The sequence below is a fragment of the Centroberyx gerrardi genome, chromosome 17, assembly GCF_048128805.1.
Source record: "Centroberyx gerrardi isolate f3 chromosome 17, fCenGer3.hap1.cur.20231027, whole genome shotgun sequence".
Classification (NCBI taxonomy): Eukaryota; Metazoa; Chordata; class Actinopteri; order Beryciformes; family Berycidae; genus Centroberyx; species Centroberyx gerrardi.
Genome location: NC_136013.1, coordinates 17,431,792 through 17,446,503, shown reverse-complemented (window position 1 = coordinate 17,446,503; position 14,712 = coordinate 17,431,792). Strand labels below are relative to the sequence as shown.

The following is a 14,712-nucleotide window of genomic DNA, read 5'->3' as shown; positions in this document are numbered from 1 at the left end:
GTGCGAGACAGACGAGAGCAGAGCAAAGAGAGCTCCTCTTCTCATCTGCCGTCCCGCTGCTGTCTGGACCAAGTCTGTACACCTCTCCCTGCAGACCGGAGCCGTTCCCCCCCGTCTTCAGCCCAGCCCTCAGAACTAAAACTCCCTGGATAAGCTTAGCTGCAGGGGGCTTTTCATTGGCAGACAACCTACAGAGCGAACGCCAAGCTATAAACCATCAGAAAATGATCGTCACAGTGGCTGTATTGTGTGGAAGTCCCGTTCGCCGGCTCGCTGTTTATTTTCAGCGGAACTGCTTCTAAAATGGCTGACATGTTTTCTGCTCGGTACAGGCTGTGCGAGGGAACAAAATCAATATCAACAGTACGGACATGGGGGAGCGGGGTAAAAGACCCTGTGTTCTCCGCAGTCAGCTGTTAGATAGGCCCACACTGGTGACTCAGCGCTGGCTAGGCAAGCACAAGGCCAAACACTGGTGTATGGTTGTTATACACACTGATAGAGTTCCACCCACACACGGCCCAACGCTCCCAAACAAGCCCTCCTGTACACAGCAACATGCTGATACAAAGGTAATGGGACTCATTAGCTAGCATGAGAACTAGAGAGTGGGCGGGCGGGAGGAGGGCACACCATGTGAGTGTGTTGTTTGTGTGTGTGTGTGTGTGTGTGTGTGTGTTTAGTCTGCATTCTCCCAGACATGCCATCCTGTTAAAGAGGCTCTGACATATGACTGAGAGTGAACACTCATCCTCAGTCCAACCATCACCCACGCAGCTGTCCTCTGCCCTCACACACACACACACACACACACACACACACACACATGCTTAAGATCCCCCCACCCCCACCTCTCTCTCTTTCTCTCTGTGTCTCTCTCTCTCCTCCTCAGCCTGTGTCTCAGCCCCCCCCCCCCCCCTCCGAATTCGGCCAGTCTGAGAGTGACGTGATTGCCAAGGTAGCGGGCGGCTGTTACATTCCTGAGGCTGTAGTGTGCGGTGCAGCGGAGGCCCAGCGCCCCAGCGCCCGGGCCAAGGCTCGGGTTGGCAGCGCCCGCCGCGCCACCTGGCCACAGACTCAACCCTGCCTGCTGTGTGGGGCCCCGGACCCACCGACGCAGGGCATCCGGGGACAGAACTGGCACGAGCTTCCCCCTGGACGGCCAACAGCTATACGGCCCGGCCTCCTCCGGCAGCGGAACGGCCGCTGAACTCGCGGAGGAAACGTCGGTCTTGGCCACTCGGGTTAGTTTGATGTTAGGTGGACAACAGGCACTGTGTCGCTCACTGTGTCCGTAGTGTGACGGTGAACGTGTGATTGACTTGTATTATTGATTTACTTACCCTTTTGCCAAATAATACAAAATAAGTTTGTATTGTTAAAGGAGCCAGTTACTTCAAAATAAGAGTGGTTGAAGGTAGGGCTGGGCGATATATCGTATAATATCGATATCGTGATATGAGACTAGATATCATCTGGGATTTTGGTTTCGTAATATTGTAAAATAACTTCAATGTTACTTCCTGGTCTTGAAGGCTGCGTTACAGTATAGATACAAATTAAAATAGATAAGATAAAAGATACAATTTTCTGAACTTATTAGCCTGTTCTGCCTGAGTAAAATGAATGATGATTGGCTTTACCTGCTCATCATATCCACTTATTACTGATTATACATTACTGATTACTAATAATCATTACTCATTTTCAAAATTTTCTTTCTCAAAATATCGTCACATTATCGATATCGAGGTATTCAGTCTAAAAATATTGTAATATTTGATTTTGTCAGTATCACCCAGCCCTAATTGAAGGTGCCCTGATTTAATATGTTAGTGTTGTGGTGACTATGGTTACGTGGCTGCGGTTGCTCGGGGATCCAGTGGCTCGCCCACTGCGGCTGTCTGTCAGTGATCCGTACCTTGTGTGGAGCTGAGGTGGCTCTGGTGGATGGGGCGGGGGTTGTTGTTCACCGGGCCTATCCTCATGCTCCGCTGGTAGCGCTCGATCTCTGACAGCCTATCAGAGAACTGCATCTTCTGGGGATCCTCCATCTTCACTCTGTGCCCTGAAGCAGCGACACGGGGAGGGAAGGGAAGGAGAGAGGTGAAGGACAGCCAATTTACCACCTACACTACTGGGAACCAAATGGCACTCGATTATATTTCCAGAGAAGTTCTTGGTGGTGTAAAAATAGCAAAAACAATAATAAGAGTCATATGTGAAAATATTTCCTTCCCTTCTCCCTAATTCCTTCATGGCGCCTGACAGTTTGACAGGTCTTGGCTAAACGAATTCCCTTTCCCACTGAACTGTAATTAATGTGCATTCTGCCTAGACTGTGAAGATCCTCAATATCGCCCATTGTTATTCATAAACACATTGGATTAAATTATGTAAGGGGAGAGAGACACTGTCACCATGTTTTCAGCTTCCAAATATAAATTCCAAAAATATTATTTGAATGTTAACAGACCTTGAAATACATTGGCTAGTATTACCCAAGCTGCACCTGCTCCCTTGTCACCCATAGATAACAATAGCATAAGCGGTAGAAAATAATTGCTTTAGGAACGCTGGTTTCCGTAAATCTAAAGAGTTTTTTTTTTTTTCAAGAAATCATCAATTGTTAATTATTACAATAGGCATTCGGTCCATGAACTCAATAACTCAATTTAACTCAGTATTCATGCAGAGTTAAGTGTAACTGTTTTTAATTTTACCATCTTACTGCTTAAAAGGCAGGATCTTAGTAAGTGGAAGAACTGCTCTAACACCCCCCCTACACACACACACACACACACAGTCAAGTCTGACTGACACAGCACTTAGTCAGAAGGAAACACCCAGACAAGCCTACCAGACCATATAGTCATCAGTCTTAAACATAACGGAGAGAAAAGTGTAGGTGTAGGTGTGTGTGTATATGTGTGTGTGTGTGTGTGTGTGTGTGCGCGTGCATTTGCTGGAGGTGCGAATGTACTCATGAGTTAGTGAAGCATATCTGCTCCATCTCTTTTATCCAGACCTGGAAAACTGAGCAACACACTTAGCGCCCTGATCGCTTTGATGTCCCATCCAGGGAAATGGTTAAGGAAAAAAAAAAAACCTGTAGTGCAATATCAGTGCGATCTCCTTGCCTTTCATGCAGACATGTACAAATACACACACACACACACACACACACACATACATGCACATACTCTACATGTGAACACACCTTAAATGTCAGAGTCCGGATGAGGGCTATGCCTCTAATGGGAGGAAGAGATTTTAATGTAACTATCAATGCACCAAAACTGTGTGTGAACCAACATGTATACATTCTGTGGTTTTCTCCCTGGCATCTCTACAGAGTAGCCTAATGTGAAGTAATGGCTGGATTTGAATATTTTATCACTATATAAAGGGGGCAAGGCAGACGGACCAATATGGATTTTGCCCGTCCTCTCTCTCCACTGACCCATGGGCAATATATCTTCCCTCCGAGGTTGACCCATGGGTAAAGTTTCCTCTCGTTTACCGCTCTGTCCATTTGGTTGTGCCCACCCGCTCCCCTCCCTCCTCCCTTTACGAACAATATAGAAATATCTATCTTCTACCCCCCCTCACCCCACACACACATACATAATCCCCCGACCCCCCCCCCTTGACATGCAAGCACACACCAGATACACACAGGACACACACAGACGCGCATCACATGTGCAGAGACGACGTCTAGACACAGGCAGGCACTTAAATCATCACTCACATTTGCACACAGGCCTACACTTAAAATCCCCCCCCTGCCCATATCCAAACTGCCACACACACACACCACTTCAGCACTTCTTCACACCCGCCCACGCATTCACTCTCTGATCAAACACTTATGTTGCACTTTGTGAGTGTGTGGGCATGCGTGTGTGTGTGAGAGAGAGACAGAAAGAGAGTGAGAGACAGAGAGAGAGACTCAGTTGTGAGTAATCTGTCTGAACACAGGACAGACAGTGGCTCTGTTGCTGCTCTCCAACGGTTTGTTTTCCCTAGCGTTAAGACGTGGGACGGTGTGCGATTCCACCCATCGGCCCACCGCTTTGCTCCGTGCTGTTACCCAGCGACACATCCTGGGTGGACACACACGTGTGCACACAGGCACACACACACCCTCTCTCTCTCTCTCCAATATCTTTTTTATTCACACTCACATGTGGCCCGGCCTGCCTTTTCTCTAAACCCTGTTGGAAGGAATGAAGGCCAGAGTTCTCTCTCTCTCTCTCTCACTCACACACACACACACACACACACACCGCCAGGCTCCATCACCCACATAGACAGTGTGGCTACTGTCTGCTCCAGCCCAGAGCAGGGGCGGCCAGGGGAAGCAGCCCTCCAAATATAGCCCCTATATGTGTCCTTGTGTAGTTATTAAGAGATTTACACCACCTCAAACGGCTGAGGTCAGGGAAATGATACATCCCACCGCTCTCTGGTTGGAAAAAGAGACAGACGGCAGGAAAAAAATGATAATTGGTCAGTTTTTCTGCGGCCAATGGTGGTCTAAGATGAATTGGCTGGCTCTTTAGGGATGAAAGTGATCATTCAGCCGCCCGCAAACACACACATGCGCACACTTGAGCCTGTGGATCCCGTGGCTGAGGTCCAGCTGGCAGGGTGTGTGTGGCGACACACTGTTCGGCGCTTCCAGTAGGGGGTTTAGTGGGCTGCGAGAGGGCGGTATGGGGGAGCAGAGGCTTCATTAGAATGAGGCCTGGAGCTCATTAACCCAGGGCCCACAGTTACTGTTAACACCACTAATCAACTGTGAGGCCGCTCTGCACTTTCTTTGCTTACTCCCCTTCGTTCTCTCCCTCTGCACACAGTTTCTTTTTTTCTCTCCTTGGGTCAAACGCTCTCTCTCCCTCCTCTCCCTCCTCTGCCTTTCTCTCATGCATGCTTTTTATATAAGAGAAAGCCTCAGCAGTTTCCTATCTGGAGAGTAGCACACAGTGCTCACACACTCACTTCCCCTCTCCTTTTCTTCAAGACACTCTGTTTGGACTTTTTATCTTTTGCCTCTTTGTTTCTTCCCGTTACATGAAGTCTTGTTGAAAGCACAAGCGGCAGCACAGTTATAATGACTATCTAGACCGTTACCGTCCCGGTCTAGGCAGTGCTAGAGAAACAGAATCCGTGGCCTGCAGTTAAAGCTCGTGTTAATACTCTCTTCGGCCAGCTGACCCTAGCTGCAGCCGCAGTGCGTCTGCTCCGACCGCCAACGTTTGACTTCTACTCTGCATGGCCGGGGGGCCAGAGGGGTGCCGGCGCTCCACACCAGCCCCATTTCTGAGGGGTTTCTGTGGTCGGATGAATATTTAATGTGTCAGGGTGCACTTAGGAGAGAATGCCCTGTTTTTCTCTCTATGATATCATAACCGCAAGATAGAGCTGGGAGATGGGGGCCAATGCACACATGAGGCCTAAACAGCAGCGCTCAATACGCACCCGGAGCCAAAATGGATGCTAAAGGTTGTAGATTTACTAGCCTCCTCTCAGAGTAGCGGTCACATCATCTGAAAGCATTATGGAAGTCTACGAAGAACAAATGAAATGCTTGATATAAAATGTCTGGTATTAACGATGTACTGAAAGGCCATGGCTGTGTTTTGAAGGAATGGGTGTGCCGTTCTCACCCCCGCTTTGTTTTGTGTGTGTGTGTGTGTGCGTGTGTGTTTATTTCCTGATAGTGTTTTATCTTCACTGCAGAATATCTTGAGACGTAGCGTGCTGCTTTGTTCTTTCGCTCTGGTGTTGCGAAGAGCATGCAGATCTCAAGCTCAAGTGTAAGTGATGGGAAAAAAGAGCGAAGTTGTTTTTTCATTCGGCTGAACCCGGTGCTCTGAGACCAGACTGCATGAACAGCAAACTCGAACGCGTCTTGCCCAGCCTTTCCCTCCACAAAGCCCATATCAGCTCAACACAGAGACAGTGTTTGCTCAGTAAGGTGACAGCCAGGCCTTAAACACTGACGGGCACAACTGAATGATCACCCGATACGGCCTGTTTCCTCCCTTCACCCCTCACTTTTTCTCTATTTTCTCTCTCCCCCTCTCTCTCTCTCTCTCTCTCTCTCTCTCTCTCCCTCTCTCTCTCCCTCCATTGAAAGAAAGAAACATATGTTCCCGTCCAAAGGGAGACACATTAAACACAAGCTCTTTTTAGTAAAGGGCTGGGCGCTTTTTCAGGGGCAAAGTGAAACTCTATCTGTACGGCAAAGGGCAATACGTGCTTTGGCCCGGACCCAAGTCTGCACTGAATATATTTGAAGTGTAAATATTTGTATTCGACGTATAAATGGACTTGATAGGCCCCTGATAACAGACTAGAATTGATTTGGAGTGCCTGTATCAAACTGAACAGTGAAAACATACTATGTCTGTTCTGTAAAACCTATGGTAAGTCCTGTATAGGATTACATACAAGAATGTCTAGGCACGGTACGTACCACTTCTGATTTTACTGTCAATGCTACAAAATGGCAGCTTACTATGATATTTTTTTCTTTCTCTTATGTTAAAGTGGTTTTAACATGCTTGGATGAGCTGCTTTCTTGTTGATGCTGCAAGTGTGAGGAAATACAGCGCTACCAAAACATATCATGTCGTGTTGCTGTTACGTTTAGTGTCAGGGAAACCCATGCTCTGTATGTGTTAATGATGTTTGAAAGTTAAGCGTTTGAAGCTATTAACCTAACAGCAGAATCCTTATCTTGCCTTTAAGCCCCTATGTGCGCTGTGGGGCGACAGTTGAGAAAATGTTGCAGCAAGGCCTACTTGCCTGCAAGCAAACTTCCGTTTTGTCCTCAACAGACACCGAGGATGTTTCAACATCTGTTGAGCAAAGTGTCGTACACCTGTCTTCCTCTTCCTCCTCTCTAGCGGACCCCCCAGCCCCCTCCCCCCCCCCTCTATTCTTACCCCCACCCCCTTTTCCCGCCACCCTCTCTTGTACTTCCCCTTTCGCTATAATACTGAGCCATCACACAGTTCAAAAACATCGCTGCAGCAGTGAACTCGGTGCTGCTGTTCCCAACGCCACCAATCACAGAGTTGGGTATTTGCAGCGGGGCCAATCAAAGTTCTTGTTTTGAGGCTGACCCTGAAGGATGTGGGTTTTACTCTTGGCTGGTGATTGTGGCTGTCTCGTCTGGGCCTAAATGAGTCGATGCTAGCCACACACAGACATTGCACTACTTTGCCCTCATTTACATAACACTCCTGTAACACTCTTGATATGAATGCCTCAAGTTTTTACAACTCTATCATGACCACGGATTGAATACATGGACTACTTACTTCTTGGTGACCGTGAGATAAAACCTCATAAACCTCGCAAGTCCTGACGAAGGGGCCGATGGGCTTTTGTGGTAACATTATTTCCATCTAGGCTTCAGGGGGAGGTCAGCTAAAGTTTGAGCACTCTCTCTATTGTCTCTAGCCACCCCCCCCCCCCCCCCCCTCTCTCTGGCCACAGCTGGGGGATCGTCTGGTCCTCCGGCTCCCTTAGGCAGATGCCTCAGACCAAAGACCAGAGCGGCTCTCTCTGGGGACAGAGGCAGTGTGAAAATCCCCCTCGCAGGCCTGAAAACAAGCTGCTCACAGCGGAAGTCGCTACGTGAGACTGTTTGAGCAGAGACTGCAGCCTTCCTTTCCTGATAAGAGGATAAAGCTCTGTGCACATGTGTGTGTGTGTGTGTGTGTAGAGGCAATGCCACACAGGGACAACCCTACAGTGAGGCAGGTTGAGGCAGGCAAGGGCAGTGAAGGGGTGCAGACGTAAGGCCCAATGCACCCGGATTCCCTAACAATACACTGAGGCCCGTAGCACGTCGACAGCAATCATCCCTCTTTTGTCCCACCATATACAGTGTGTGTGTGTGTGTGTGTGCGCGTGTGTGTGTGTGTGTAACTGTCTTCTCGGCGGGGGAGGGGGTGAGGTGTGTTGGGGGTGATATGGGTGAGGTTGTTTTTCAGGCCTTCTTGGCTGCTTTCCTGCAGCTCTAGTAGATTTCCCAATACTGCCGCTGCTACTGCTGCTGCTTTGGCCTTGTAGAGCACAGAAGGCCTATTTGGCTTCTGTGACAGATCATATTAAAGAAATAAGCTGCTCCGAGAGTGTTATTTTAGCTCTAATGGTGAAAGGGTTTGTTTGTGTGTGTGTGTGTGTGTGTGTCTGTGCGGGAGCAGCCAGGTTGTGCTAAGCAGCGAGGTGCTGGGGGCAGAGGTGACGAGGTGGGGGCAGAGGTGGCGAGGTGGGGGCCTCGCACGGCTGTGGGAAAGGAAAGCAAGCTGCCGCTGTCACATGCGTCAACGCAACGCCAGCAGATGTGTCAAACGGCTTTGCGTTCACACCTCAGTGCTCACCAGCTTACACACAAGCATGTGCAGCAAGCGTACATTTGCACATATACTCACTAACACACACACACACACACACACACTCGCACTCACGGCTGCACAGAATAACAATTGAGAGTGAGACAGACACGAGGTGGGTCAAAGTGCATGTGTGAATTTTCCACTGCATACTCATACTTCGCTCGAAATATAGTACTTTCGATGTATTATCTCTACTGTGATCAAGGTTACCAGGCTGCTGCAGCAGCAGTGTTGAGGGTTAGAATGAGTGACCTCTTTTCATCAGCGATGTGGAAGAGCCAAGGCTTCCCTCTGTGTTTACCCAGAGGATTACAACCTTCTCCGCTCCTGGAAGCGAAAGAAAGACCTCGCTACACCTATTATTTGCTGACTGTTCCTAACCATTAAGGTCCGGGGAAATAAATATCCAAGCCGCAGGGTGGTACACAGCGTCTTTTCCAGTAACCAGCAGGTGCCTTCTTCCCACAAACCTCCCCCCCCACCCGGCTCCACCCCGGTCCCAAATGCCCCGACACAGAAAACGGTTTATTGTCATAATGCAGCGGGGGAGAAAATATTCCTCCACTCATGGGCCATTTATTTTTCTAAATGCAGATCGGAACTTTTATTGAATTAGGGCTGAAAGGTCGTAATGGCTCCCTCCTGTATGGGTCAGTGTAAATAAGGAAGAGTGAGTACACACAGAGTGGGCATTTTACTTCCCTTCATAGGTAGGTAAACAGGAAAGACGCTTGGCCGGTGAGTTTAGTAGGTGGAGAGGCAGAGAGAGAGGGGGAGAGAGAGCTGAGCAGCGCAGTTGGCTGAGCTTCTCTGTGATTCTGAGAAAACGTCCCCTCGCCGCCTTGCTTGCATCATCAGAGTGAATTAAAAGTGCTGTCTGGGGCTTCTGTAAATAATTTGGTAATTCCTCGTGCGTCCTGGTGCTCTATCTGACGTCAGCAAATACAGAGCGAAATTTTTTGTCCGAGTGGAAAAAGGAAGGGTATTTTGCCCCCAGGCGGGCGGCTGTGTGTGTCTCTCAGACGGTCCTCAGCTGGCCCGAAGAGCAGAGAGGGGGCCGTGACAAAGCTCTAGACAATGCGCTTCTTTTTTCCCATTTTTAGATGAAGGTTTTGCATTGACGCCGCAACGACTTGCCCGAAGAACAAACAAGAGAGACGGCGAGAGGAGCGAAGCAAAATAAAAAAAAGGGGCCGGTAATAGACGAACGGGCATAATTTTTTTTTCTTTCTATCTCTGTTTAGTTGAAGTATTTAGGCTAATTAGCCATGCTGTCACAGGAAAGCCTTAGTGGGATTACCAACATCTGTGTGTGTGTGTGTGTGTGTGTGTGTGTGTAGCCTTCAAAGGGAGTTGGCCTCTAGGCTGCTGGATGTGGTTGAGGTGGCAACAGTGGTCAAAGAGCTTCCACCTCAGTCCTATTTACCCTCCTACCTCCCACTAAAAATTTGTTACATATATAATGCTTTGATGACTCTGACAGTAACAACCCTGCATTCATTCATATCTAACATCAAAATATATTACCACTTAATTTGTTTTTTACACTAGACTATAATTGACTTCCCTAATTTCTTCCTCTCTATATATCAGACCCAATCATAAAAAGATTGTTTCACAGAACAACTGCCCCTAGTGCTTCGACAGCCGTGTGTGTGGTTACCTGAGGACACTCTCTGCATCAGCTACCTGTCAGAATGCAGTGAATGTTTTGCCCCGGCACACAAGTTCCCCTCTGAAATCAGTCCAAACCTATTCAACATACAGTCTGTGCATTCCAGTGGATTTATCAGTCGGCCAATATTTGCTCAGTTTCTAATCGCTGAGGCCGAGTGTGACAAGTCTGGAGTGACCCCAGGCAGAGGGAACAGCCTCAGGTCACTGCAGACGCCATTTCTCTCAAATCTCTCCATTCTGTCTGCTCCCATTTGAGTTGTAAATGAACATTATTGTGCCTGTCTCCTCTAACAAATTGTAAATTAGGTGATCATGGGTTTTTTTTACAAGGCGTTTTCCTCTAAAATCTTACCTCACCATCATTTATGAGTGTGTGTGTGTGTGTGTGTGTGGGCGCGTCACTATATCTCCAGGTTATACATCTGGGAGTCATGGCGAGCCATTAGCAGTCAGGAAAGCACCCAACGTCAGACATGCCACTGTTTTTTTTTTTTTCTTTCCCCTCCCCTGGCACTGATACACCTGTAGGCCTTTCTTTCAAAAACACCCATCTCCATTTTCAAACATCAAAGTTGCCTTTGAGAGAGCAATTCGCAGCGAGGGCGAGCCTTTCATGTGATTTGTGGAGCATGGGCGTGGCCGCGGGCCCGACTTAAAGAGATGGACACACCTGGCAGGTGCATGAGCCGAGCGCACGCACACGCAACACACACACGCAACACACACACGCACACACACGCAACTCTACCCGTGCTATCTTTTGTTTACTTTGTGGAGAGACTGCAATATCACAGGAAAAATAACACAGCAAATGTCATTGTTTGTCTATTTGCATACTTTGTACAGTCTGCGTGCCAAATGCAAATAGAATCAACCCGCCAACTCCAACATGCACCCCCACCGCCCCAACCCCCACCGCCCGCCATTCTCCTCCTGGAGCTGAGCTGAACACACCCAGCCGAGTAAATAGAGGCAACAAAACACGACAGCGCTTGTGTGATTTCTGTGGATGTATGGGACTGTGGGTGGGAAAATGTGTGTGTGTCTGTGTGTGTGTGAGAGAGAGACAGCTCTGTCTGAATGTATGCAGGCAAATTGTGCTGCATATAGACAGTATAATTGGATTGGATTGCGTTCAAGTGTATTATTTTCTAGTCGCATCAGACAAATTACCACTTTGACCCCACTGAGCTACTGTGCAGTTTCCATTTCTCTTCCCCTCTTCTCACACCGTTCAGACCTCTGAGTTCATCTTTTTTTTTTTTTTTTTTTTTTTCCCAGGAACTGATTCATTCTGGGGGGGGAGAGAGTGTGAGCGATACAGAAATACAAACAGCCCCTCCCCCTGCGGGTAAATAGGTGGTGGCTGATGTCATCTCTGAGCAAGAGAGTGAGTGGGGCGCCAAAAATACAGTTGTGGGATTAATTGGTGAGAATAACCCCGTATGAGCTGCTGGGGTCGGAAGATGTGTGGGTGGTGTGTGTGCGTGTGTGTGTGTGTGTGTGTGTGTGTGTGTGTGTGTGTGTGTGTGTGTGTGTGTGTGGGGATTGACAGAAAGGGAGGGTCTTGACACTCTCATGTCTTTCCCTTTGCGTGTCTCTCTCTTTCTAGCTGTAACGTGTCCCTCTGTTGTTCTCGGTGTGCTGCTTCTCTGTAAGTGGAGGGAGGGCTCTGATCAACAGTTGCAGCAGTTGCGCTTCCAGTTTAGCTTCAGCAGAATTTTGATAATGGCATGACAGATAGATGTGGGGCCTGCAAGGGGGGGGGAGCGAATGACGGATGTGTGATGAGGAAATCATCAGCAAGGAAGACAAAAATACTTAGCTGAACATTAGGCTACTTTCTGTTGAGGAACAGAATGCTTTTGTGTGTGCGTGTATGTGCGTGTGTGCGTGCGCGTGCGCGTCCCCACTTACACGCATGTGTGTGTGGGCATGTGGAACTGCGCGCGCACACATGCGCGCCCCTGCGTGTGGGTCTCTCTTAATGCTCAAGTGTTTTCAGCAGCCGCGGTGTGTTTTTTTGTTACACTGCCGCGGGCGAGCCGCTGCTGCAGTCCTGTCCATCAGGTTCTCCCGACTGGATCTGTAAACATTAATAAAAACCTCCTCCCCCTCGGTGCCAGTTCCTGCCGCGGCTCTGCTGGCAGCCATGCAAATACAGGCCCTATACAAACAGCCTGTAAAGCCCTGCGCAGGCTAGCCCAGCAGCCTGCCAGCCTGCCAACAGGTGAACGCAGCGGGGCCAAGTCAGTCTTCAGGCTGTCTGCACTCTGCGAGCGATAAGGCTGCGGTGTAACAGGCGGCATTGTGGGGCGAGAGAGAGGGCAACGTCGACTTCAGCGGGGATGAGAAATGGGATAAAAGCGGCGCTGGAACACATAATGGGCTCTAAGGATCACATGTATAATGAAAAAATGCTGTTAGTTTTATGTGTTGGCAAAATTGGCCCTCTGCATTGGCTCAGAACGCTGTACGGCCGGTAGAGCGCTGCGCCTTGTGGTTAGGGCAGAATCAGATTATTTTTATAGTCCTAATAATGTCTGAATTGTACTGTGTGTTCCTGTGTTGTTGGGTGAGGACTCCACTAACTGATATTGTGCTCTTTTAAACTGCCTCTTGAAGCGAGAGGCGCTTGATTTATCTGATCTTGCCAGTGATATGTCTATTTTGAGACTGCAAGTGCACTAAATTAGAGTAAAAACTGATCTCAGCCTCACATCTGACTGGTTAATCAAACCAACACAATTAACAATATGTGATGCAAAATGATCCCTATCAATTGTTGAAATTTCTACTGAACTCCTACTGAAACTATTTCCACTGCACATTAGACTGCAAAGAGTGTGTGGATGCATTATTCATATTTTAAATAAGCTTTGGCTCAGTATTTCAAACTCCCAGCCATCCAGCATTCAACCAATTCAAACAATCTTCATTTCCGCAGGGTTTCAGATAAGCAAAGCTCTAGTTAACACATATTGGAAGCGTATTCACATGTATTTGTGCAACTCTTTTCAAAAACCAGCCTTTGCCGATGTTTATTTGCTCCCATTCTATGAATTTCTCTCTCAGCACCATGCAACTGAGTTTAATGGAGCCCTAAATTCCTCCTGCCCTATATTAAACAGTGTCACTTTATAGCACCCCAGCGCCAGTGTAAAAGTAGCACGGCCACTCTGACGCCTCAGCTGGAGCCGTGACGTGTTGACAGAGACAGACGGGAGACGTCCTTAATGTACACACTCTTATTTCAAGCCGGGACGCTCGCAGACGCACGCAAGAATGCATTTAGAACACACACACGCTCTGTTTTCTGTGAAACAAAGACTCATAACTATCAAATTGAAACCATTCACACACACACACACACACACACACACACACAAACACACATACACAGTGTTTATTATTATCTCCCCCCTCCCACTCTCTACACTGCTCTTCCATGCTCAATGCCTCTTCAAATAGTGTCCGGCCTGGCAGGGGGGGGGAGATGCCCCTCTCTCTGTGCCCCTCGTCTCCCTCTCTGCCAGCCATACCCCCCCCCACCCCCACCCCCACCTCCTCTCCCCTCCTCCTCATGTGGCACTTGCTACCGCTCTCTCCCTCTCCCTCTCCCTGCTGTGGCCTGGTGGTCTGTTTTGACTGGGCTAAATCCACCCTGTCCCAAATATCCCCCTCCACAGACATGAGCGCAAGGCATAGCTATCCGCTCGTTCAGAGGCCTCTAAAACCCTGTACTCCAGAACCATTATAAACGCGATAGCTCCGCAGGAATGATCATGAAATCCTACCCACCTAGTCTATCCCAGCTTGAGCACGCGAAATTCAAGCGCATACACACAACACACACACACGCAGGCACGCACACGCACGACCCCAGCAGCCCTCAGCGACTGACTCATCTGAGTAACCCTACTCTCCGCCATCTCTCACACCGGCAGCATTAAACCACATTAGTATGTAGCTGCGGCTAAATGGTGGCGCTAACAGCTTTAGCATGCCGAGCCTCTCTGCCAGGGCGAACAGCGGCCGGGGCCTGCCCTGTGTTAAGTCAACGAGCCACTTATGTGGTCGGTCAGGTACGACCCTCTGACCAGTGCTGAGTGTGTGTGTAAGAGAGTTAGAGGGTGGGGTGGGGGGTGGGGGGTCACTGAACTGAGCCATCTGCGGCTTGGAGACTCACACGGCTCCTCTTAGCGGTCTCGGGTTATGCCTTAATACGCTTTACTGTTTCCTCTGACTGGGCCCCTCCCTGTGCCCCTGCTGCACACACACACACACACACACACACACACACACACACAACTGCATTGTCTATTGATTGTCATTACTGGTCAACCACTCTTGTTGATCCACCAAGCTCTGAAAGTGGGGATATGATTGTGGGTGCATGCAGACACACACACACGCACGCACACACACACACACACACACCCACGCAGACATACAGTGCTATATTTTCTTATATCATCTGCATATGACTCATGTTGTTCTTTTAGGCTGCACTCACACCCCCACTTTCAGCCGAGAATAGCTGCTCTCTTTAACTGTGTCACTCTGCAATGCTCAGTTAGACTCTACACCATAATACAGTTTAGTTTCTAACAAC

At 48.7% G+C, this 14,712-nt stretch overlaps 1 protein-coding gene across 3 annotated transcripts in view; it reads right to left on the bottom strand.

The window, feature by feature from the left end:
• Positions 1 to 14,712, bottom strand: part of runx3 (RUNX family transcription factor 3) — a 50,874-nt gene that overhangs the window by 13,715 nt on the left and 22,447 nt on the right. For all 3 annotated transcript variants that reach the window (XM_071900433.2, XM_071900440.2, XM_078289432.1), the window contains one exon: positions 1,922 to 2,068. In XM_071900433.2, coding sequence (XP_071756534.1) covers positions 1,922 to 2,068 — 147 coding nt within the window. The remainder of the gene's footprint in view (positions 1 to 1,921; positions 2,069 to 14,712) is intronic.